Source organism: Drosophila rhopaloa, unplaced genomic scaffold (assembly GCF_018152115.1).
Source record: "Drosophila rhopaloa isolate 14029-0021.01 unplaced genomic scaffold, ASM1815211v1 contig_3, whole genome shotgun sequence".
Taxonomy (NCBI): Eukaryota; Metazoa; Arthropoda; class Insecta; order Diptera; family Drosophilidae; genus Drosophila; species Drosophila rhopaloa.
This window is the reverse complement of record NW_025335123.1, coordinates 24,308,027-24,333,000: the sequence shown is the minus strand read 5'-3', so window position 1 is coordinate 24,333,000 and position 24,974 is coordinate 24,308,027. Positions and strand designations below refer to the sequence as shown.

At 38.0% G+C, this 24,974-nt stretch overlaps 2 protein-coding genes across 4 annotated transcripts; one reads left to right on the top strand and one right to left on the bottom strand.

The window, feature by feature from the left end:
- Nucleotides 1–33: 33 nt before the first annotated feature.
- On the bottom strand, nucleotides 34–21,947 carry LOC108047009. Of its 3 annotated transcripts, none has more exons than XM_017127033.2 (3): nucleotides 21,845–21,947; nucleotides 20,277–20,515; nucleotides 34–1,360 (listed from the first exon to the last, which is right to left on the bottom strand). In XM_017127033.2, the coding sequence occupies exons 2-3, from the start codon at nucleotides 20,485–20,487 to the stop codon at nucleotides 441–443; spliced, it is 1,131 nt and encodes a 376-aa protein (XP_016982522.1). In that variant the 5' UTR covers nucleotides 20,488–20,515; nucleotides 21,845–21,947; the 3' UTR covers nucleotides 34–440. The 3 variants fall into 3 exon arrangements, with proteins under 3 accessions (XP_016982522.1, XP_016982521.1, XP_016982520.1); XM_017127032.2 differs by having other exon boundaries at nucleotides 21,874–21,946; XM_017127031.2 differs by lacking the exon at nucleotides 21,845–21,947 and adding an exon at nucleotides 21,658–21,818.
- LOC108047011 lies at nucleotides 18,289–24,974 on the top strand. Its single transcript, XM_017127034.2, has 3 exons — nucleotides 18,289–18,391; nucleotides 22,848–23,181; nucleotides 23,239–24,974. The coding sequence occupies exons 2-3, from the start codon at nucleotides 22,852–22,854 to the stop codon at nucleotides 23,851–23,853; spliced, it is 945 nt and encodes a 314-aa protein (XP_016982523.1). The 5' UTR covers nucleotides 18,289–18,391; nucleotides 22,848–22,851; the 3' UTR covers nucleotides 23,854–24,974.

The following is a 24,974-nucleotide window of genomic DNA, read 5'->3' as shown; positions in this document are numbered from 1 at the left end:
TTTTTATTTCGTTTTTATTTAGATTTTAAATTACATTTAACATTTCTCGTTTTATGTACACACACATAATAAAATTATGCTCAATTAGACAAAAAATAATTACATTAGATACGCGTATAAGACATAAAGACACATATATATATATATATATAAAGATATAGTAGACTACGGGCTAAGTTTAAAAATTAACAAACGATGCGAGACAAAAAGCAGACAGACCAAAAAAACACTGATATTTAATATATAGTATGGTATAGATTTTTGCAATATAGGTGTTTTGTGGAAATGAACTTTAGGACATTGGGGTGGATCTTTTTTTTTGTGGTGGCTTGCATTCATCTCGAAATAAAATAAATAAAACTAACAAGGGAAAACGAAAGTGGTGATGGGTGTTTGTTTTTAGGTATTTTTTTGTATTTTTTTCCTCTTTTTAAAGACGCTTAACTGAGTGCCAACAAAGGCTCTATTTCCGAGGGATCCTCTATTTTGGGGCCCGCCTTCTTTCGGTACTTCTTCTGCAGCTTTGTCTTCGACAATTTCGACTTGTTCTTGGACGAGGTCTTGGGCTGGGACTTGGCCCTCTCCAGCTCCTTCTCCCTGTCCAGCAGCTCCAGCTGCTCGAATATGTTCTTGGGATGCGGATGTGAGTGCGGTGCAGTGGCATTCTTGGCCGCATAGACCACCACGAATTGGGAAAATGCCGAGTCGGCGGGTGTATTGATGTCCGCGAAGTCCCGGAAATTGGCAAACTGCTCCTCCGGATAGGTGTACTTCTGCACAAAGCCCTCTGAAGGACGACCATGTCCGTTGTTGGCATCTCCGTATATGTAATCGCTGTTGTCCTCGGGATGGTAGGGCATTTCCTCCTCCGGATAGAAGGTTCCCCCTCTCAGCACCCCGAAATCTCCACTCCCCAAAATACTGGCATCGAAGTTGCGCTGCTGGGTGGCCAGCTGTGGCTGCTGTTGTTGGGGTGCCAGGAGGGGCAGGGGCAGGGACAGGGGAGTGCTCTCCGACACCGGAGGACCATGTCCGAAGTAGGGCCTCGAATGCCCCAAAGGTGGCGCCTCGTGGTAGAACGGCGGATAGAAGTTCTGCGCTGCCTGCGTGTGCGAATCGCCCACTATCTTGGTGTTCGGATTGGCAATGGGTCGGAACTGGTCCTCCTCGTCGGGATTCTGCTGCGCTGCCGACTGGAACTGCCTGGGCTGAGCTCTGGGCTGGATTCTGGACTGCGTCTGCGGCTGGAGCTGCGTGGTCGGCGGCATGTGGAAGTGCTGCTCATGCGATCGCAGTACTGTGATTGGCGAAAAGTCATTCGGCTCCATCAGCATGTCGCTGTCCTCCTCGGGGAATTCGGCTGAAAAATATGCAAATGAAGGGGAGAAATCAGAAATCAGAAATCAGTCAAAGAAATCCACTCGAAAGTCTTAAGAGCTTCGGCGTTTCAAGTTTTTTGTGAGGAGCCCTTGTGCGATGCTCAGACATCGAGTGGTGAAATGTGTTGCCGTACATGCGTCTCGAGTTTTAAAGATCGCTCGATGGAGCAGGAAATGCGCCAGAAGATGACATTTCCTCTGGCAAATGTGGCACAGGAAACCCTTCAATAACAAGTAGCAAAAAGACATATATAACCAAGAGTATTTCACAGCAGAGAAACTGCATTTAAAGGAGAAACCTATTTTGTTTTACAATAGTTTCGCAAGCCACACAATTATGGATGTTACAAATGTTAATTCGAGATACACGTTTTATTTTGCAAGCTAAATTAATAACCATTAGGTAATTTCATATTATTATTTTTTGTAATTAAAAATTAGGCTAATACTTTTAATATGCGATAAATACTTTTGCATTGGCCTAAATTCTGACGCCTTCAATCTCTGCATCTTTCAGACACTTAATTTCGTGGCCACTGGACTTTTGGGCCAGATTTCAGTTAACACGATGCGAAGTCGTATGCCAACTCAATTATACTCTGGTTGTTGTCAGAGTTTCGGCTTTTGGAGTCTGTTTCTAGTTATTTTAATTTTATTTTTATTTTTTCGGGGTCTGGCTGGGCTGTCAACTGGCGTATCAATAAAAGTCGATAATAATGTGAGCCGGGCAGCTGGCATACATTTGTGTGCTTTGGCTTATGTTCTTGGCCACTGCAGCTCCCGATCTAAATAAAATCCCATAGATAAAATATTTTTGCCAAAATCAGCTCCATTTTCCGGATTTTTAATCAAAACCCTGAGAAATAGTGGTCAAAAGTTGGAATGTCATACCTCGTTCAGTTCGTTATAAATCATTTCAATCAAGCTGTATCCTCAGAAAATAAATATCGTTAACATTAATTTTTCGAAAAAAAATCATAGCAAGAAAAAAGGAAAACTTAAGCCTTTGCTATTACTTACTATTATTTACTTTTTATTTAAGACTCCGCTCTCATCAGCCAACATACTTTTCATACTCGTGTGCGATTTTCGTTTCAACACAATTGGTTTTGCTGATTGTGAGTAGTTTCTTTTTTTGACTTTTTTGAAAATGTATCACAGTTTTCACTGCATGCTATTTTTGTTTGCCCAAACACCCGCGGTATTTTTTTTTCTTCGTTTTTCGACTGGCAAATGCCGAACATAATGAGTTTGTAAAGTGTAATTGGGTTTCGTCGACTCTTGGCTCAAAGCAAAAAGTCTGGTTGATTTTTAGCTTTTGATAGTGACTTGCTGCCAGAAATGGGTCAAACACACGCCGATAAGTCGTTTGGTAAGTATAGATTACTTTATTATTTATTTGAGGCGGTTATTTGGTAGCACGATTCGGCTAATTTACGAAATTGCCCCGATTTGCTGCTGGATAATCGATCACGTACACAAGACACCCACAACAAATTTGGGAAAAGCCAACGAAAATAAAACCGTATTTAGGTTGAATATCAATATGATGGTATTTTTTTTCTGAGCATAAATAGAATACAGAAGATCACATAAATGTTGAACCAAGTTAATATTTCTATATTCATAAGCGTTTTTCAAACCTCAATTTACAATTGATACAAAATAGTCGAACCACTCAAATTAACAATCGACGATTTTGAGTGTCTATCCATAGTTCATCAATTATCGATTTTAAGTCACAGTGAATCAAAAAAGAAATGGTATCGAATTTGATATCAAAAGAAAATAAGACAATTTTTTTCTGTAGCTTATTGAAAATTTAATAGCTTTATATACTCAAAACAAAGGAACCGATTATTGTTATTAATTTCTATGCTCCAGAATGCTGTCCTCTAAACACGACTTAGATTTCCTAAATTTTCATTAAAAATTTTCTTGAATAATATCAAAAACTAAGTGCACATACGTAAGTGATTAAAATGGGAGCAAGTTTAATGAGTCAACTTTTTGAAGTACAAATATGTTTACGTTTAAAGTCAGCAAGTACGTAAGTTTCTTTGAATCTAAATTAAGTTGTTCAATTGAAGGTGACATTACTCAGGCACATTTATGTATATAAACAGCAATTTGTTTGTAATTTAAGACAAATTTCCAACGATTTTAAATTCTTTAAGTGACTTAACTCGATGATTCTTTTTTAAATGAAACCCACGAGTTGCAAAGTAAGGCCTGTGGCAACTCTTTTATTTATTATCCAAGTAATGTTGTCTTGCTCACTGTTTTCTTTCTTTTGAGTTGGCAAATTATGAAAGTGCCGAAAAGACAAAGCGCAATAAAATCAGCCAAAGGAAAAGTGGAGTAAACTAGCGAAATAAGAGACGACTCAGATGGTTTATATATATATATATATATATATGGTGGGTAAATATGTATATATATACGTGTGGAAGTACTCGTAACATGATGACCCTGATGACGATAACGATGCCGATGTAAATGTTTAGGTAGATGTCCATGTAGATGGTACAATGGGGCGTATGCGTTAAATTGAGCGCGTCGTGCCCACAGCCAAAATCCCTGGGTGTGTGTTCAAGTGAACATCTCTTCATGTATATATCTTTTATGTATATATTTATAACCATATCTGTGTGCGATCACCATGACATGAGCATGTCTGTTTAGTCACTCACAACAAAATTGCACATTGCGATCGTCATCGTCATCGGCGTTGCGAGTTTTTCTCCACGGCTCTTCTTCAATTTTTCACTTTTTCACATTGTGTCTGATTATATGTACGATTGTATCTGATTGCGACGTGGGCGTCAGCCGTATAATTAACACATTGTTATTGTATCTGTATCTGTAGCTGTGTGTGTTGCAATGAGTAATGGAGCAATGGGAAGCGTGTCTAAGTGGGCGTTAAATGGCCGCCTCAATGCGTCCATCACAATCATTATCATCATCGCCACCATCTTTTGGGTAGGCCCACTTATCGCGCCCCACCGAAAAAAAATAAATAAATAAAATAGCTGCCGCACGACAAACGATCGCTGTAAGTGCAGCGAAAAAATGATGAGTGGCGATCCCAAGAGGCGACTCTTTAATCAAGGCGACAAAAAGTTGATGGTGCTGTGGGAAACAAGCCCAAACAATGTTTTTACAATAGTGTTTGAGGTGCTGGCCTATACAAAATATTTTGAAAACATGCATACACATTCTTGCTCATTACTCAAGAAAAATTCTTAAACAAGAGGTGACAACAGTTTTGGGGGGAAGAAGTAAAGCTAGTATTTATAATGAATCATTTATGATAATAAAACCACAAAGAAGATCTGAAAATGTATGTACTCTCGTAAATATTTTGAGTTGCACAAAACAATAAACTTAATCAATCAGCCGCTATAAATTCCTTTTTCTCGGTTTCACAATACTTTCAACGTGTTTCCTCCAACAAGCATCCCGCAGATATTGAACAAATCTCACTTAAGTTATTCGCAAGCCCCTCGATCACTCACGGCACTCCACCTATGATATTAATTTCAATCCTTATCCCATTTTCCCCATTTTCGAGGCTCTGGGGCACTCCCCATTTTGCAGTCTGCCTCATAGCCAACCCCCCCCACCCCCCGGGTTTTCCAAGTCCCCATCTCCTGTGGCAACTCATCAGCGGCCGTATGAAATTTTCCGGCACTTTGTTGGCACTTACAGCGGCGCATGCGTGTAAACACAGATCGGGTCGTGGGTTGTGTTTCGTGTCCACCTCTTCAGCTTTTCCTCTGCACCTCATAAATTTCCAAATCAAAAACTGCGAGACCCATTCGCCACTTTCACAACAGGTTGGATGGAATTGCTTTCGGAGTTGCGATTATAATTAAGGGGTTTCGTGGAGATTGGTTTTAGTCCGGGGATCAAATTTGACCCTTGGGTGTCAATGTCGCTTTCCCAAATTGATCATATCGTCAAGCAAACTTTCCATTTTCAAGCATACATTTTTTGTTTTAGAAATTGAATTAACAGTCATTTTATGGAAAACACTCCCCTTATACATTCAAGTTTTCTTTTATACAGAACTATGATGTGCAACCACATTTACACTGCTTAAAATTGCCAATAACAATTATATTTTCCAAGTAAGTATTTCAGCAACCTTTGATATTCCGCTGGCAATTTGCAAGTTGAGGGTGTTGAATTTTCACAATGACAGTTGTCGTGTCGATTATTTATGATGTCGTTTCAGCAGCTTGCATACATAACTAAATGTTTGCAATTAGCTGCTTTTTATGTTACATTTTAATGACAGTTTTGTCTGTGTCTCTATTTCTATTTGCCATTTTATTTCTTTTTTTTTTTTTTTGTAGCTCCCCACCTTCTTGTCATGTTTTTCCGCATTGAGGCGAAGTAACCTTGGGGCCAGCCAGCCACTTCATTTGTCTTCATTTGCAATTCGATTGCACTTCGCTTGGCCGAAAAGAATCTGGCCAGCTTCGGTCCTGACGGCAATGCCATAATGATGATGACTCAGCTTCAAGTTGAGGTCTCTAAGTTTTCAAACTTAGCCGGCCGGCGATGCAGGCGGTCAATGTCAGTTGTTATTGGGATGCGGATTGCACATTGGCGATTGGTGATTGGGGGAGGGGAAAATCGTAGAACTTGGGTGAGATAAGTCCACTCGGACGAGTCGGCGAGAATCGCATTTCAAGACTAACCACTTGGCCAGCACATGCTGCCCATTAATTGTCAATACACGTTAAAAAATATAGGAATAACAATAGGAATTCAATTTTTTTTACATTATTCATATCGTTTTGAGGTAGTATTTGTCTCTGGTCAAAAAGGTTAACTTTTTGTAATAGTAGTATTAGTAAATTATAATTAAATATTATTTACATTATTTAAATAATTTAGCTTTAATATTATACAAATAAATATTCTCGAAAATAATGATTTGGATTGATTGATTATCGGTTCAAAAACAATAAGAACAATTATAATTCCAATTTATTTTCCTGTGTAGTAATTGCGCGCAAAAGATGCTAACACGACTAACAACACACGGCGTATGCGCGATGCTATAAATTTGCACCCGGAGATCGGGGGTCTGAATGGATAAGTATGGGGATGGAGATGGAGATGGAGTGGGTGCGCGATCATTATGTTAGAATAAATGGTTTCTATGCCATGGTCTGGGACAGCTGGGCAGTGCCTCTCGCAGTGACACCGAAAGCCAAACACCAAGCAAACGGCAAAATTAATGAAAACTTTACAACAACGCAGAGAAACAACGCTAGACGACAAACAACAAACACCAAACAAAACAAACAAACATGTACACTTGACTGCCATTTACGATGTTTGCTGTTGTTGGGGCATAATTAAATTTGCATTTTTCTCATCGCCTTTTGCTGACTGAGAAAATCCGTCGGTCGAGGTTGCCACAAACGTTTTATTATAATACCCGTTGCTGGTGGAGTAAAAGGGTATATTGTATTCGTTGAAAAGAATGTAAAAGGAAGCCTTCAAAGATAAAACAAGAAGAAATGTTGTTCCGCGAAAAGAAAGTTAGTAAAGTTGAGGTATGAATTGAAGAGATCAGTCCTCAAACAGGACAAATTGATTTTATTAATAATTATTATAATATAATTTTCGATATGTACCATATGTATGTTCGCTACAAGTAAGTCTTTTTCAGTGCAAGTAGACCAATTCATTTGTTTGGCCATGGCAAACTAAACAAATGGAATAGCTCTTCCCCGATCCCAATTATAGATGAATAACTTCCGCATTGGTCAGTCATTAAGGGAGCTGCGGGCATGTGGACCAAAAACCCAACCCATCTGGAGAGGAATATTAATAATAATTGTCGGGCCTGCTGCACACTTGAACTTTAAAGTTCAAAGCAAGCTGATGACATTTAACTTGACCAACAAAGGCAGAAGAATTCTGCAGCTCCAAATGTCAGGCAACCGAAAACACAAAAAAAAAGTTATGGTAACCAAAACGAAACAAAAGACTTAAGACACGAACGCGCCACAAGGACAAACTGCTGGGGGTGGCGATTGGGTGGGAGTGGTTCAATTATGCCGGGCACACAGCAAACCGCTCATTCCGCATGCAGATGGCAATTTTCAATTCAATTCGCTTGAAAACAAATGACATAGAATTAAAGTCTTCGCCAATCATTTATAATGCCTTTGTTTCGATTCCGATTTCGATTTCGCATGCACTTCATTTCCATTTCAGTTTAAGCTTCGCAAAGCAAAACAATTATAGCAGAGAAGAGCCATAATTGCGGCGCTTGATAAATGAGTTTGCTCCGATTTGAATAACGTGCTCTAACTTTAGCATTGGAGTTAATTTCTACACACACCACACGTCGCTCGGCAATTAGCCATCTTTTAGCCATGAGCCAAGTCAATTTTGTTTCGCTCTCGGTTTCGGTTTCAGTTTCGGTTCAGTTTCAGTTTCAATTTCAATTTCAGCTTCAGTTTTTTGAGCTTGAGTTACAGTTTCGTGCCCGGAATGCCAACACGATCGCCATAAGCTGTGAGCTATGCATAAGCAAACCGATTTTCTGTACATTTCTGATTTACTTATGCTTAAAAGATAGGCACTTTATACTGCTCAAAAACTAAACTAAGAAGGTTAAAAAATCTCCGGCACAAATCTAATATTAATATGAAATTTTTACTTTTTAAATATTATTGGCAATATCAAATTGATCGTCTTGAAATTAATTTTTATGAAATTTTCCACATATCAATCGCTATATGCTAGACCAAATATCGCTTAATTGAAAGTTTTATCGCTGTGTACGAGTAGGTACATTCCCGCTCCATCGCTTCGTATAAATCTTCCACTCAACCGTGTGCATGGCTATTGATTTATGGGTCTGCCGAGTGCTTGTCTTATAAATAGCATCCATAAAGTGTCGTCCCCCCGCCTCAAAATGTCTCCGGCTACCGCTTTTATTTATGACAACTTCACCGTGCTCCGCCTGAACTTTAATTGAGTTGCCTTGGCTTCGTGTTTTCTCCTCCCCTTCGGTCTAATACATTGTGATAAATCAAAGTTTAGTCACAACACGATTTTCCTTTCATCCGGGAAATGTATCATGAGATGTAAAGATTTACTATATATGCAGATCTTTTCCTCACATTTCTGCCAAGGCTAAGATAAAAGTTGGCAAGCTTTCGCATATTTATTTTATAGTTACATTTGACTATTTGCTTTGTGCAAAAGTACTTTATATATTGGTTTTACATTTACTAATAGTTATATTTCAATTAGGTTCCGTTTAAGTCAACAAACTCTTGAAAATCATACTGAATTAATTACAGTATTGTACTTTAATCAGAAGTTGGGTAACCTTCGTTACTGATTATCTTCCTAGAAATGAAAACAAAAAGGAAAACCACATTTCCAATTTCTGAGCTTAGCATCTCCAGTGTTTGTTTTCAATTAATTTCATGCTGTAAGTCATAATTGGATTGTAGTTGTAATTATATTCTACATGTTCAAGCCCAAGGTAAGACCTAGTTTAATTTGGTTCCAGTAAACCATTCTTGACTTAGTTTTTGCCCTCTTAAAAGTCTTTTAGTTCCAGTCTCCGCGTTCTCATTAACCTCTCGACTAAGTGTGCTTTATCATTAAGTTTTATTTTGACCCCGGCATTGTCATTGAAGTGATTCATTAAGCTGCAGTTTTACGCCAGACCGAGTTTCGCTTGTAATTAGGGCCCGTTTCTTTTTCCCCCACCTGGGGGCCTTATTTCCGGCTAACATCAGGGCTATATGGTCTGGGTTAATGGCTTACAATGCGTTAAGTGTTGTAATGCCTCCGGCTGGGAGTGGGGCATGGAAATGGGAAGTGGCAGTGGCACCTGTTCTACCTTCATCCCCCCTTCAAAAAGAGACCAGCAATTCCCCACCTGACATTGGCCGCCCGATCCCATCCGATCGACTTATTGAACATGACATTTTCCAATAAACAACAATTACTTAATGCCTGACCTTAGGTCGCTGTGGAAATGCCATAAATTATTAGCGGAGCAGAGCTGTCGAACGATCTCCGCCGATTTGGCTCCTCGATGAGCTTCAATGTCAAAACCAAGCCGAGAACAACAATGCCAGCCATATCCACGTTTAAATGCTTAAATGTCAAACATTTGGCTCGTGAATTCTTGGCCAGCCTGCCATCTGGAAATAGAAATGATTTGTTGTGCCTTTTCACGAACATCACAAATGCCATCGAAACGTAGCAGCTGAAGAGAAGCCCACGGCACATTAGCTGCTCTACTCGATCTGATAAGTCCCAATTGTTTGTCTCAAAAGAGAGCTTAATGCCATAGGAGTATTGTTTTTATGGGGTGCGACCAATAAACAAATAAAGTCAGAGAGCTAATTGTTCAATCATCATTGGGTTTCTTAAATTAATAGCTAACTGAAGAACAATCTATGTTAAAATCGGTGGTTGACTTACTATGCCATCTTGGCTATACGAATAGAACTTAATGGAATATATTAGGATCTAAGCTTGGAGAAAGAAATAAACTCCCAAACGAGTTGGTAATAAAAAGTATATCGGGAATATATATATAGTTTGACCAGGAAGTCATATTCATTCTCTGCCATAGTTACAATCCCCAAGAGACAAGTCCCTCGATCTGATTGCAGAGTATACTGTGTGTCAGCAAAACGCTTGCCGAGCACTTGATCTCCATTATGTGTATTTGTTACCATTATTAATCTAATGAAACTGCCAGTTAGTCACTCACTCAGCGAGTTGGCGGTGGTTTGGTGGTTCGGTGGTTCGGTGGTTCAGTGGTTGCTTGGCCAAGCGCAGTTGCAGTGGTTTTGTGTTGTGTAGTCGCACTCATAGTCGCACAGCCGCAATAATAGCATTTAAATGGCTCTTTTAAATATTATTTATGACTCCGCTAACTGTTGCATGACATAAATATGTGTGTGACCCTCAGGGTCTTCCACACACGTAGCAAAATCATAGCAGACAATTACCTTATTTGTAAATTATGTTAGATCACAGCTCTTTGGCAATAATACCTCGAATGCGAGTGCTCATACACAGAAGAAAATATGTGTATCTTCCTTTTTTTTATAACTTTTTGATGAGTAAATAAGATAGGGGTTTTTATTTGGCCTAAAAACTATATTATGTTATGAATGCAATTTGGTATCCAGTCCTATATGGTCGTCATGTCATATCGCATTTTTCCTTCTGTACATTCGTGCTTTGTTTGCAATAAATTACGGCATGGCAATCATTCTCGCCAGAACACTTTTCCCATCGTTAGCTCTTATTAAAGTCTTTGTCTGGTACACCCGCTAACATTCTTCCCTATCGGAGCCTCATGATCACAGTGAGTGAAGAATAAAGAATTTGTAGATATAATTATATATAATGCTGACTGGCCAAGGACGGGCTAGTTAGTTGCGTTTTGTTTCTGAGGTTTTTCGCATTTTCTATACTTTGTTCTACTGGCTGACTGGCTGACTGAATGATTGACTAACTAACTGACTGACTGACTGACTGACTGACTGACTGACTGACTGACTGACTGACTGACTGACTGACTGACTGACTCGGCATGCCTCACTGATCATTGTGCAGTGGCTGAGCGCTTCGCTGGGCATCGTATCTCATGAGTGCCCAGCCATTGTATTTATTTGCACATAGACATATTTATTCTTGTATTGTACTGCAAGCTCAAAAACCCATTCATGTACTTCTCGACGCTTGTGCAATGTTGCGAGTTGCGCCTTTGAGTGGGTGCCGTCATTCCGACTTCGACTTCAACATCAACATCGAAGTGCAAGTCTGAGAAATCTGGTGGGTGCGGTGGTTTGGCCAGAGATTCTACTTGGCAACCATATCGATATCCCTACGATTGCATGGGCCAGTCAATCAAGTGCTTAACTTCGAGTTGATTAACCTTGCTATAGATGTTGGTTTAATTATTGCAAAAAGAAAACTGTATTTATAACCTTTAGTTAAATATAATGAGCAGTGGAAGCTTAAATATACAAATTAGTCGTTGTCTCAGTATAAAGTTTCTACATTTAACAATTTTTCAGTTACTAATGAAATCTGCTTTGGATTAAAAACCACAAAAAAACCCGCACGTGCTGTATGAACTGTGTTCAAAGAAATTCAGCGGGCAAAACAATAGCCACTGGCTAATTACGGCCAACTAGAAAGGCAAAAAGGAATCAAAACCGAATCAAAAACACATCACAATAAACCCGAAGCAATCAAGCTGTGCAAAATCCCGAAATGATTAACGATTTCGGATTCGATGTGATTTCTGCCAATTTTTGATTGGCTCCGCCAGAAGACCCTTTCAAAATATTTACAGACAAGGGCGCACGCGCCCTCAGAAACCGATATTTTCTTGGCAATTTTTGACGGTCAGCGAGGCAAGTGAAATGTAATGAAATGAAATCAAATCAAATGAAATAGTATGAAACGAAATGAATTGGTATATGGGCAAGAGCCCATTACCGAATCGTTCGCATATCGTTTTTTATTCGCCGCTTTGTGCGGCTGAATGGTTCATCAGGTTGCAATTGCACACTTGGCGTATGCGTGATATATCCATGATATATCTCATTCGACCCGGCGGACAGCGAGCATTTGGGCATTGAGCAGTAAACATTGGGAACACACTGAGTCAGCACAACTCTGAGCCGAGCGGTAAACACGTTTCCAGGCCGAAAGCCCAAAACTGGCACTGTGGCAGTATTTTGGCCTGGAACCAGAGACCATGGCACGTACATCGCACCAACTGACAACTGGTCAAGCGCACAGTGGACACTGGACAGTGGACAGTTTCCAATGTGCAGTAAGCGTTTTCGCGCAACTCGCTTTGTTTTTGTCATTTTGGCCAACAAGGTGAAGGTTAGGGGACGTCCCCAAAACGGTGAAACCGCAGAGAAAAAATGTTTGCTTAATAGATTCTAAAGTCTTATATTACAAATCAAATACTGATGATCAGTAAATAGATAGTTGACTGATATTAGATCTTTGGGTTTCAAACATATTCATAAATGTCTAACAAACAACATATTAAGAAGGGTAGAATAACATAACATAACCTTTTTATACCCTTGCAGAGGGTATTATAATTTTGGTCAAAAGTGTGCAACGCAGTGAAGGAGACATCTCCGACCCTATAAAGTATATATATTCTTGATCAGGATCACCTCCTGAGTTGATATAGCCATGTCCGTCTGTCCGTCTGTCCGTCTGTCCGTCTGTCTGTCCGTCTGTCCGTCTGTCCGTCTGTCTGTTTCTACGCAAACTAGTCTCTCAGTTTTAAAGCTATCGAGTTCAAACTTTGCACACACCCTTCTTTCCTTTGCACGCAGTATATATGTCAGAACGGCCGGGATCGGCCGACTATATCCTATAGCTGCCATATAACTGATTGATCGGAAATACCTTTTCCGCTTCGCCGTTTGTCGCTCTGTGGCATTTAGTGGTAATTTGTTATGCAATTAATCTAATGGTCGAGCAACTTACAACTCGGCTAAAAGACACGAAAACGCTGCGAGCCATTTTGGCTCGAAAGTGTCAGCCAAAAGATCTTAATTTGACTGCATGGTGTTTTTTCGAGATTGAAAACTATGGTGGGAAAAACATTGGTAAGATGAGTGCGGAAGGAACTTTGAAAAAGAAAAGTCGTTGAAGCTTCTAAAATACTGAATAATTTACAATAAAAGTGCTAAAAGTCAAAATAATAATTTTATACACTTTGATTGTACAACGATTTAAAACTCAAGCATTACTTTAAAATACTAATAAATAAGCTTCATTAATTGCAGTGCCGGGTAATAAATGACTGTTTAAAAGATGAATTGCATTTAGCAAAGCAATAAAATGTACCAATAGGGAGAAAAAAACTAAAAAATAATGATCGTATGATCTTCGATTTTTAACCAGCTATTAAAGAAATCACCGCGGTCAATTTTGATTACTAAATAATCTAGCCCCACTGATAAGCCCCCCCTAATAATGATGTATTTTGGGCTCTTTTGAAACATTGTAATCAGAGTGAAGCGCACTCGATGCCACCACGTCGAAAGTGGGGGAAACATTAAAACAACACTCGGCGTCTCTCGAGTGGAGATTCGAAATCCTGAACTCCCAGATCCGAAAAAACACACCATCCAATTTGATGGCTGACAGCTGGCAGTGCAAACAAAACCCCGATGATGGTTGTTTACCCAAAAAGGTTGGCTCATCCTCAATCCTCAAAAATACGATCCCCGACGGACAAACTTTTCGGCAGCTGCGAAACTGATGGCTGATTGATTTTCTGTCGAGGTTTTTGGAATGGGGGGAGGCGATTATTACAACACTCCCCACAAACCGATCATTATGCTCACAGCGCAATTTGCATTCACCTCTCCAAAAGCTGCGTTTATTTTGTTTGTTGTCTCTACTGTTTACTATTTTTTTTTTTTGGGTCTAGCTTTCGGGAAATGGAACTTAGCCGTGATTTGATTGATTGCAATGGCCGGCGGTGCGTGTCGAAAATGGCCAAAAATGCTCAAAATGCTCAAAACGCTCAAAACGACGTTCAAAATAATGTCCAATGGGCCAACGCACCGAGCAATTACGTTATATTCGTGTATTCGATGTTATTTTCCCTGCGAAAGCCAAAGAAGACATCATTAAGTTTGAATTAGTCGATTGCCACACCGTTTTGTTCAACAAATTGCGCCAAATATCGCCGAAACACAAAGGCACAAATAAAGTAAACTCAAGTTTAGCGTTTGTAACTGCAAAATCGTAGTCGAAATGTTAGGACAAAAAGCGAAACACATTAATCAGCCCAGAGGAAGTGTTTGAAATAGAAAGTAAGTAATGCGAAATAGAGATACTCTTGAAGGCCCAAAATTTGTTTTAAATATATCTAGAACTCAAAATGAAGGGGTATATATTTTAAAGGTTTTTGTTATATTTTTTATTAACATAAAGAAAATATCCCACTTTAACCATTGATAAATCAATTATGGATCGTTAGTATTGGATAAATTATAATTACGATTATATTATTTCGAAAGCTATAAACAAAAGCTGATAAATAATAATCTTGTAAGTACCCCAAATCCAAGTGTATTTATTCAAAGTACTAATGTATAAACCTCCTACTCAGCATGTCGCACATTTTCATCAATTTATTTAATGTTGCATATAAAATCGACTCAAAAAAAAAATGCTTAACAAAGGCAATCGCGATTTCAAATGCGCCGCAGTTTTTGCGGATCGCTGTGTTGATTTTGATTAATTTGAGCCGCCACTTTCGCCCAATGTAGAGCAAAAATATTAATGAGCCGGGCTAATTATGCACCCACCTCTCATTAAATCTTGGGCTGTTATGTAAGCCCGCTAAATTGAATCATCGAGTGTGTTATCGATTGCCCGATTTGCATAACCCGATGATCTACGATCGGTTCACATTGCTCGATTCGCATTTTTTCAAGTTGTCGCTACCGTTTGGCGATGTCATTTGTTTTCCCAATTGATTGATGTGGTGCGGCATTTCTTTTTTGCCCAAGATTCGATTTCAATTTCGATTGCGATTTCTAGCATTGCCCAATAACGAAACGCAAACACAGTGCCCCGAAAATATGTATAATTACACTCGGTCGAGCGGTTCCCATTCAAACAGTTTGCCGAATTTAAAGGTTAAGACTCACCATTTAAATTTAACAGCCTCTGAACACAAAGCGCGCCCATAACAAAGACAACCAACGGCATGGAAACTAAAGCTAAACGAATTGGCGCTTTGTTCCAATTTTTATGTACTTACACACAAAAAAATATACATGGAAAAATGTTTACTTTTCTATTTTCCGAAATTATCTTGTATTTTGTTGTATTATTTTTTAGTCCAAAAAAATTATTGAGCAAATCAAATCGTACCAAACCTATTTGCTTAACGTATTTTATAGTTTTTGGCAAGTTAATCGTAACATCACAAATTTAATTTTTTTCATGTATTGCCTAATATTTTGCAAGTTAATCGTAACATAATTAAAATCGTAAAAATTGTTGCTTACAGAAAAAAAGAAATAGAATACAATTCAATAGGCCAAAAAAAATTCATGTTCATGTACTTAAACATTTTATAGGTAAATTAAATTGTTGATTTCACATGAGTTTTTTTTGTATGTACTTTGCAAGCGGCTCTTTTGGAAAAGTTCAACATGTTAATTGCTGGCAAAGAAACGCCTTCATGGTAAATGGTAAATCCCAAAATTGAACCCCTAAAATGTAAGCAAAAATCGATCAAGAAAACCGCAAGCTACGTGGGGAATCCCCTTCAATATTTGCTATACATAGAATGCTCTAAAAGTAACACAATTGCACATACAATATCCAAAAGGTCATAATTAATAAAATAACCCGAAGAAAAAAAAAGCAGATTGAAATTCTTAATTAAGAACTAACAATACTCATTAACATGGAGGTCAGAAACTACTTTCTTAATAATTGAAAAAAAAATTGGACAGTACTGAAATCAGGTCCAAATGATTAGCTTTTTTTTTTGTGGCCTAATTTTTACAAATAAAACGAGAAAGGCAGCTACCTTAGCCAAACCATAGTTTTAAGGGTATTAAAGCCACACAGATTTTGTAACAGCGTTGTAAACATTTTAAATCAATACGTAAACACAGATTTTTAGACAATTTAACCATAGAAATGTAGGAAAAATCGACCAAAAAATTAACCAAGATTTAAACACAGATTGTTCGAGAATTCAACCACGATCATTTTGTTTGTAAGAAAAGTTATGAGAGCAGAAGTGCAGTTTTTGGACCCTTTTCAGCAAACCCATTTTTTGAAAATTTGGAAAGGGGGTAACATCATGAAAATGACGAATAATCGACCCAAAAAAAAAAATTAAACTAAAAACACAGATTTTTAGGGAATCAAACCACGATCATTTTTAAGTACGCCACTTTGAAATCGGGTGTCTGTAAGAAAAGTTATGGGCTTAGAAGTGCAGTTTTTGGACCCTTTTGAGCAAACCCTTTTTTTGAAAATTTGGAAAGGGGTAACATCATAAAAATGACGAATAATCGACCCAAAAAAAAAAATTAAACTAAAAACACAGATTTTTAGGGAATCAAACCACGATCATTTTGAAGTATGCCACTTTGAAATCGGGTGTCTGTAAGAAAAGTTATGAGAGTAGAAGTGCAGTTTTTGGACCCTTTTCTGCAAACCCATTTTTTGAAAATTTGGAAAGGGGTAACATCATGAAAATGACGAATAATCGACCAAAAAAAAAAAATTTAACTAAAAACACAGAGTTTTAGGAAATCAAACCACGATCATTTTGAAGTACGCCACTTTGAAATCGGATGTCTGTAAGAAAAGTTATGAGAGTAGAAGTGCAGTTTTTGGACCCTTTTCAGCAAACCCATTTTTTGAAAATTTGGAAAGGGGTAATCATAAAAATGAGGAATAATCGACCCAAAAAAAAAAAATTTAACTAAAAACACAGATTTTTAGGGAATCCAACCACGATTATTTTGAAGTATGCCACTTTGAAATCGGGTGTCTGTAAGAAAAGTTATGGGCTTAGAAGTGCAGTTTTTGGACTCTTTTTTGGAAGCCCATTTTTTGAAAATTTGGAAAGGGGTAACATCATGAAAATGACGAATATTCGACCCAAAAAAAAAATTTAACTAAAAACACAGATTTTTAGGGAATCAAACCACGACCATTTTGAAGTACGCCACTTTGAAATCGGATGTCTGTAAGAAAAGTTATGGGCTTAGAAATGCAGTTTTTGGACCCTTTTCAGCAAACCCATTTTTTGAAAATTTGGAAAGGGGTAACATCATGAAAATGACGAATAATCGACCAAAAAAAAAAAAATTTAACTAAAAACACAGATTTTTAGGGAATCAAACCACGATCATTTTGAAGTATGCCACTTTGAAATCGGGTGTCTGTAAGAAAAGTTATGGGCTTAGAAGTGCAATTTTTTGACACTTTTCTGCAAACCCATTCTTTGAAAATTTGGAAAGGTGTTATAGATCTTCTTTTTTTATACAGTAATTGAGTTACAATTTTTTATGTATTTTTTACCAAATAAATTTCCCACAAAATCGCTTGCTTCATTTTTTCAATTGAAAACCCAATCAATTTTCAAATTTGCACTGATCACATTGAGCCATATGAAACCCCCTGATTTCCCCTCCGATCTTCTGTCAACCGCAACAACAGCCACAAACGCCCACAGAAACGCCCACGGCCCGGTTGAAAATAAAAAAACAAGAAGCGAAAAACGCAACTTGTAGCATATTTCAGTAGCTCCAGAAAATGAAGAAAAAAAGGTAAATGAAGATCTTTAAACTTCTGTTTCCCTCGGCGATCGATGCTCGTAAATTGTACAAATAATAAATCGAGTTTTGTGCACTCATCATGAGAGGAAAATTTATATTAGAAGATTAACCTTGTACTTTATAAATATTCCATAATATTATCCCACTAATTGAGTGACATTTTTTTAAGTTAACAATTTATTATTTAATATTAAAACAGTAAAGTATGTAATCTATCATCAATGAAGTTTTTTTTCTGTGTACGCATACTCGTACTTCAATATAAAGTTGCATGCCACATCAATTTTATGGATATAGTGTTAACTTTTTGTTTGTCGGCTCTTTTCTACCGCTTGTTATTACGTTATGGCCAAGATATCTTTATTTTTAATTTTTTGTCAAGGGTTATTAATTTATTAATAACTATCTATTTTTGCCTGAAGTTAAAAAAATGTAAACAAAGTAGGCTTAGAAATTTACGTTCAAACAAACTTTAACAAGGACAAGGCAACGTTCTAGGTAGTCTCATAACATATCGGCTTTTCATACCAGTAACACATTATATCCGAACCAAAACGAGTCGAATAGTAAAAAAGTGAATTTATTTTTCAACATTTTTTTTTCTGTCTTGAATAACAGGATAAAAAGGTAAGTGGAAATTTAAGCGAGAAAATACATTTTACCACAAACTCAGTAAATTGGTAGCTACCCGGTGATATTTTGATTTACATAAAAATCGGACATTTAAATCAAGGGTATCTTAGCTTCGGTTTGCAGCTGATTTTTTTTTTCGAGGGGTCTTTTCACTTATATTTTCGCGTACTTATTATTTGTATTATGCGAGCCCCGCTCATTAAATTTCATTCATTGTGCAAATGAATGGCAATTGTTTGCTCCGGTTGCATTTTACCGCCTCGTTTTCTCGGATTCGATGTGATTATTATATGGTTGAGAGTCTCGAGCTGTGGCCCAAATTGGGGACGTCATCATCAGTGCGCCGATTGTTCAGATCCGACCGCTTATATATCTCTTTGACAAGCCATATACATACACCCATGGCCTGGGAAATTGTCACAAGGTAGCTGCGGTCGTGATGCAATCTGTGGTTTTTGACTTTGGCTCAATGAGTTGCTAAATATTGAGACGCATCTGCAGCCACAAAAGATTGTTTCAAGTATTTTAGGTAACATTTGAGCTACAGGTTAAATACCTTATACCAAGTATCTTGCATTTCCATAAATACTAGGCAAGTAGTAAGATAGTAATTGGTTGTTATTAGCATTTAAATTAGTTGCTAACCAGTCATATTTAATATTCGTTAAAATGTAGTTTTTATGGGATTATATATATTTAGTTGATACAAACGAATACCAATCATTTTTTTTTGGCTATCATAATATTTTATTTTATTTTAAGTATATTTCTCAATATGTATCAAAATATTTGGAATTTGTTTTCAAGCTCCACGTTTTCATGACCCTTCTATTATCATTGTTGTGCATTGTCTTTTTGGACATGAAAATGTCACAGGGGAAATGTCTTCAGTTACGAGTGGAGAGAAAAGGTGCCTGGTAATTGGTAAATGGTAAATGGTACTGCTGCAATGACATAATGACACACAGACGAAAGAGACTTGGGGGGGGAAAAGTGGTTGGAAAAAAGGCAGATGAAACGACGGCCAGATGGAGTTGTCTTGCCATACAACAAAGGAAAATTAGCCCAGCATACGGAAGCAAGTGGAAAATGCGGTCTGTGGGTCTCTTGTCCCCTTTTCCCCTTCCCCCTTTCCACCTTTCCCCGATTTTCAATCTACAGTCTGCAGAGATACAACTCTTCCAGTAATTGCTAAAGATGTCGTAAGAGCGCGAGATTTCTGGGAAAATGTATTTGGCTTTGTTTTCTTATTTGGTGGTATATCCCCACACTCCCCTTTACTCCCAGTTTCTATTTGTTGTTTTACTTCTTCGTTTCTGTGGGTTAATTTGTTTCTTTTCGCCCTTTTACTATGTGGCCAACTCAACTACCGACAAATTAGCAACTAGAGCTGAGTTTTTCGCCTTTTAATTAACCTGAAACCGAAATCAATGACAACTTTTGTAATCGCTTTTAGCGAAATGGCACGTGTGTGATTTTCCAATCCGCTGATGGAATTAACCTTCGAAAATTGAAACATGATATAGCTTTACATACTATCAGATTTTAAAGACCTGAAAAATTAATGGTTGGCCATTGACAGAGGTAGAGATATATTCTCAATTTAGCTAAATTCGTGTAATCCCCCGTGCTGCAGCTCCGTTTCTACAAAAAGCAAAACAAAAGCTGGCAAAGTGAAAGCGCTGCTGCCACAAATCAAAGCCATCAGCAGCTGCTCAACTGCTCAACTTGATCCCAAGTCGAGAGTCTTTGGCCATTGGCCGCCGGTTGATGACTTTAAGCCCCATAATTCTCGCGGCAGCGAAAAGTTTTAGTTTCAGCTTCAGTTTCACTTTCACAGCTAGCTAATTAAGTCACAGATACACAATTTTGAACTTACCATTTTTGTGATGGATGGCTTCCTGATCCGGTGGTTTGGCCATGGTTACAGAGGCCATGGATATTATTACCAGGCAGCCGCAAATAACCAAGTGCTTTAGTATTGATCCTCTGCTGATTTGGTTTATTGTATCTGCAGACTTTTCTGATGATGATGATGATTTTAATCTGCTGCTCCTGCAGACTTTGCTGCTTACTTTGCTCCTTGCCATCTTTATATTTGGTCTATTTGGGTCTCTTCTGTCGTTTTGGTAAAATTTTAATAAATAATAATCACTTTTTGTTGGGCACTAATACCGCCGCCATAACAAGGGTTCGATTAAATTGAAAAGGCAGCTGCAAAACAGCAACCGCAGCGACGACAACTGCCAAGTGAAATTTCACTTTCGGGCATTCAAGTGGATTTAACTGGGATCAGGCTCAAAAGTTGTTTTTTTTTTTTTTTGTCCAAGAGCAAGTCTGGCCAAAGATACGAGATACACAGATACAAAGATACAAAGACACTCACACTGAGACGGACTTTTTTAGCTGGGGTCACGCACTCCAACTTGCTTATAGAAAATACTCTAATAAATATGGTGAGGCATTTGAATTGGTTAATATTCAAAAATATTTAAATTTAATAACAGCTAAGGATCTTAGAGCTAAAAAATATGTTTATTAGAAATGAATTTAAAAATATTTCGAATTGAAGAAAACTAGTTTAAATAAAAATACTTAAGTATTTAAAATAAAGCTTTAGACCATGCATTTTAAATAATTTCGATAGATACTGAGAAAGAAAAAGGAAAGGACAATTTGGTATCACAATCCATAGCGGAGTATTATATCTTAAAATAAACTCAAAAATCCTTTAAATAAAGTTAAGTGGGAAGAGCAATCCAGCATCCATTCGCTTCTGAGCATAAAATTCCCAACTTGAGGCTATTGTGTTGCAGTTTTGGCCAATATTGTTTTTGTGGCAGCCGCTGCTGCTTAGTGTTATTGTTGTTATGCCTGTCATCTTATCGGCTTCGCATAAAAGTCATAAAAATAAAATTTATTTTGTTAGGTAGCTCAGCAACGGCAACAAGTTAACTTGACTTGCAGCAGCTGCCTTTGCTGCCACATGCAACGCAAAACACAAATACGAAAAAAAAAAAACACTTTCGCAACAATTTTATTTGGCCAGTTTGGCCAAAAGTTGTAGTTTTCATTATTATTATTGTAGTCGCTGTAGCTGCTGCTGCTGTTGTTGTTGTTGTTGTTATGCAGGAAACTATTAGCGCGGAACCACAATACAAAAACACACACACAAATCCAAATAACAAAATTATTTCATTCGATTATTTGTAATTAATTTGCATTTTGTTAGAGTTTCGAGTAGTAATTATTTCAAGCACCTTTTTTTCTAAATGCGGAAATGAGCACTTAAACAAAAAAGCTAAAAAAATGAAGTAAATTGTGAAGGAAATTGAAAACGCTGCCGAAGAATCACAGCTCACAGGACTTGTGTGTTCATCTGTTCTATTTAATTTAACACCACACTTCCTAAACAAAAACAAGCACACGCAAATTCGGTGGGCTTACAGGGGTTAAGGCGGGGTCGAAAAACGCACTTGGGCGGTTAGCGGTTTAAGTCGCGCTGGCGGTTAAAAACGCGACGTGTGCCAAGCGGTCGCAGCGAACGCCATGAACGGTCTGAGCGGCGCGCCTGCGCCGTCGTAAACTTTTAAGCCACGGCATTACAAGCGGACAGAAGAGAGAGAGAGAGAGAGCTAGCTAGCGGTGCGGAGAGCGAGAGAGCGAGAGAGCTGGTTTCCACAAATATGAATGGAACCCCAGAGGAGATCGCTTTCGATCAGCTGTTGAGCTTATTGTTTGGCTGCGTGCCCCACAAAACCGGTAAATGTTGTACAACTGTTTTGGCTGCCGCTCGCGGCTACCGCTTCCCAGCAGCTGCGCTGCAACTGCGCTGCTACTGCGCCGCCTCGAAGGGGTCAGCACGTGAAGCGGTAGGAAGTTAGTCGCTTTAAAGGAGCTGAACAGGTGAATGAGCTTCAGGAACTAAGAGGGATGCAGGAGTGGGAATGAGATGGCAATGGGACGGTTACAGTTATTTAATTAAGTTGATATCGGCACTTGTCTAGGACCTGAGAAAAAACGAGACAGCAAGACAAAGTAAGGTTGTACGGAAATAGTGAGGGACAGTAGAAATGAGTTTTAAGACATGCATCTGAGTAAGTAGATAGGAACTGTAGAAAGAGGTTTTCAAGAAGGATATAAGTGACCTTTTTTCAAGCAATTTGAATAGTCTAGATCGAAATGGGAACAGTTTGATCAATATATAGGATTTATAAGTTTGTGACCACTTTTTGCTAGACACTGGAAATTTTGGAAATGAAGCCATATAATGTAAGTTCAATATGTATTAGACATCCTAAGATTAAATTGCCTCCTCTTAGACAATATCTTTATATGATCTATGTAAACTAAACAAAAACATTGAAAATCGTAATCTGTTATTTTTGTCCCGGTAAATCTCGTTCCTACTATAGCTCATATAAAAACCAGACTTTTATTAATGTTTTAGAAAAATGTCGGACACTTCCGGCTCAGGCAATGCTTCCTCGGATACTTCACTGGAGGAAAAAAATCCCTCGGACACTTCACTGGAGGAAAAAAATCCCTCGGACACTTCACTGGAGGAAAAAAATCCCTCGGACACTTCACTGGAGGAAAAAAATCCCTCGGACACTTCAGTGCAGGGGGAAAGTATCTCGGACACTGCACTAGAAAGAGAAAGTAGCTCGATCTCCAATATAGCTATCGAGAATGCTTTAAATATTACGGTTAATGAGGTCTGTGAGGCGCTGTCTGATTTTGGAAAACCAGTTCCCCTTCAGGACTTAGTCGGCTACTTTCAGGTAGGTTATACTTTCTTTATATATTTTATTGATATTTTAATTACTTATCGATTCCAGGCAAAAAAAGAAATAGATGACAATGAATTGGTCAGCAGATCTGTGGTCTACTCGCTTAAGGAAGCGCTTTTCGAAGAAGAAGTAGTTAGATTCAGAGGAAATTTCTCGATTACCGAGAAAGATGTTATCGTCCCAAGTTTTGGATCTGTGGAACATATATCCACTAAGAGGAGAAATATGAACCATCTGCAAATGTTTAATAATGAATCTTCGGGATTATTAATGAATAGTGATTCTTGTGATTATCTCCCCATGAGGAATAGGAATATGGAACATTTGGATATTTCAAATAGTGACATATCCATTGAATGTGAAACATCTAGCGAGGAAGATGAACAGAAATCTGATCCGAGTACATCCACCACAGAATTGGAACCACCTAGCCAGGAAGATGAACAGAAATCGGATTCGAGTGCATCCATACAGAGCATGGACTCTGTGGAAACCCTGGAAAAGGGAACCATTATCCAAGAACCCTCGTGCTCCAGTGCAGTCAAAAGAAAGCCCATTATGTTGCCCCTGAAAGCTGAAAAAAGAAAAGCCAACGAGGGCTACGAAAAAGCTAAGAACGCCAAGAAACCGAAACAGGAACTTTCTTCCTCAGATTCAGAGTAGCTGGTCAAAATATTTCGGAAAAAGAGGTTACAAATTTCAGTAATGTTCGTTTCAGACGTACACACAGATTTCCCAAGGCCCAACTAGATCTTGAGCTTAAGAAGTATCTCTCAGAATATAATTATTTCCAATGATCTCAAATTGCATTTTGCGGCATTGGGCTTAAATACGTAAAACCTGTCTGCCCATAAGGAATGAGAATATGAACCACTTTTCTCCAATAATTAATACCTAGAGGTAGCCTTTGGAGAATATTGACATCTTAAAAGTAGAGAACATTATTAAAAATCCATCTTGTTCCGGCGCAGACCAAAAAAATAGTTTTTTCCTTTATTGAGCCCACTTTCTTGCAAATAATGCCACTGGAGATTGTTAGTTTTGAGCAAGTGCCAGAGAAAAATGATTTAAAAAAAAGGACTACAAAAAAACGCTGGAAACTTGTTCTTCAGATTCCAAGTAACTGGTCAGTTAATATTTCAATTAATATTTTGGAAACCCTTGAAAAGGGAACCATTATCCAAGAACCCTCGTGTTCCACTGCAGTCAAAAGAAAGGCCACTATGTTGCCCCTTGAGAATGTTAAACAAGTGACTCCGAAACAATTTAAAAAAAAATTCTTTAGAACCATTTTTCTCCAATAATTAATACCTAGAGGTAGCCATTGGAGAGTATTGACTCCTTCCACTTCTTAAAAGAAGAGAACATTATTCAAAATCCATCTTGTTCCGGCGCAGACCAACAAAATTGTTTTTTCCTTTATTGAGCCCACTTTCTTGCCAATAATGGCACTGAAGATTGTTAGTGTTGAGCAAGTGCCACTGAAAAATGGTAAATCCAATCAACTTGATCTAAAAAAGAAAAGGACTGCAAAAAAACGCTACAAACTCCAAGAAATGGAATCTGGAAACTTCTTCTTCAGATTCCAAGTAAAACTGGTCAGTTAATATTTCAAAAAAATATTTCGGAAAATTTGTTTAAAATTTCAGAAAGGGTCTTTTGGAAGATTTTAATGATTTGCACAGATATTTATGTTATATATATTAGGGAACGGTAAGAGTTCCTGTTAGAAAAATTGACTGTCAATTGAAAACTGTACTTTAATAAAAATGTTTATAAATTCA

What these genes read in the sequence shown, in the direction of transcription:
- LOC108047009 (XM_017127033.2), bottom strand. Translation starts at nt 20,487, where the DNA reads ATGGCAAGGAGCAAAGTAAGCAGCAAAGTCTGCAGGAGCAGCAGATTA. An exon ending in AGCCATCCATCACAAAAATG is followed by an intron (nt 1,361 to 20,276) that starts GTAAGTTCAAAA and finishes CATATTTTTCAG; the next exon opens with CCGAATTCCCCGAGGAGGAC.
- LOC108047011 (XM_017127034.2), top strand. Translation starts at nt 22,852, where the DNA reads ATGTCGGACACTTCCGGCTCAGGCAATGCTTCCTCGGATACTTCACTG. An exon ending in ACTTAGTCGGCTACTTTCAG is followed by an intron (nt 23,182 to 23,238) that starts GTAGGTTATACT and finishes TATCGATTCCAG; the next exon opens with GCAAAAAAAGAAATAGATGA.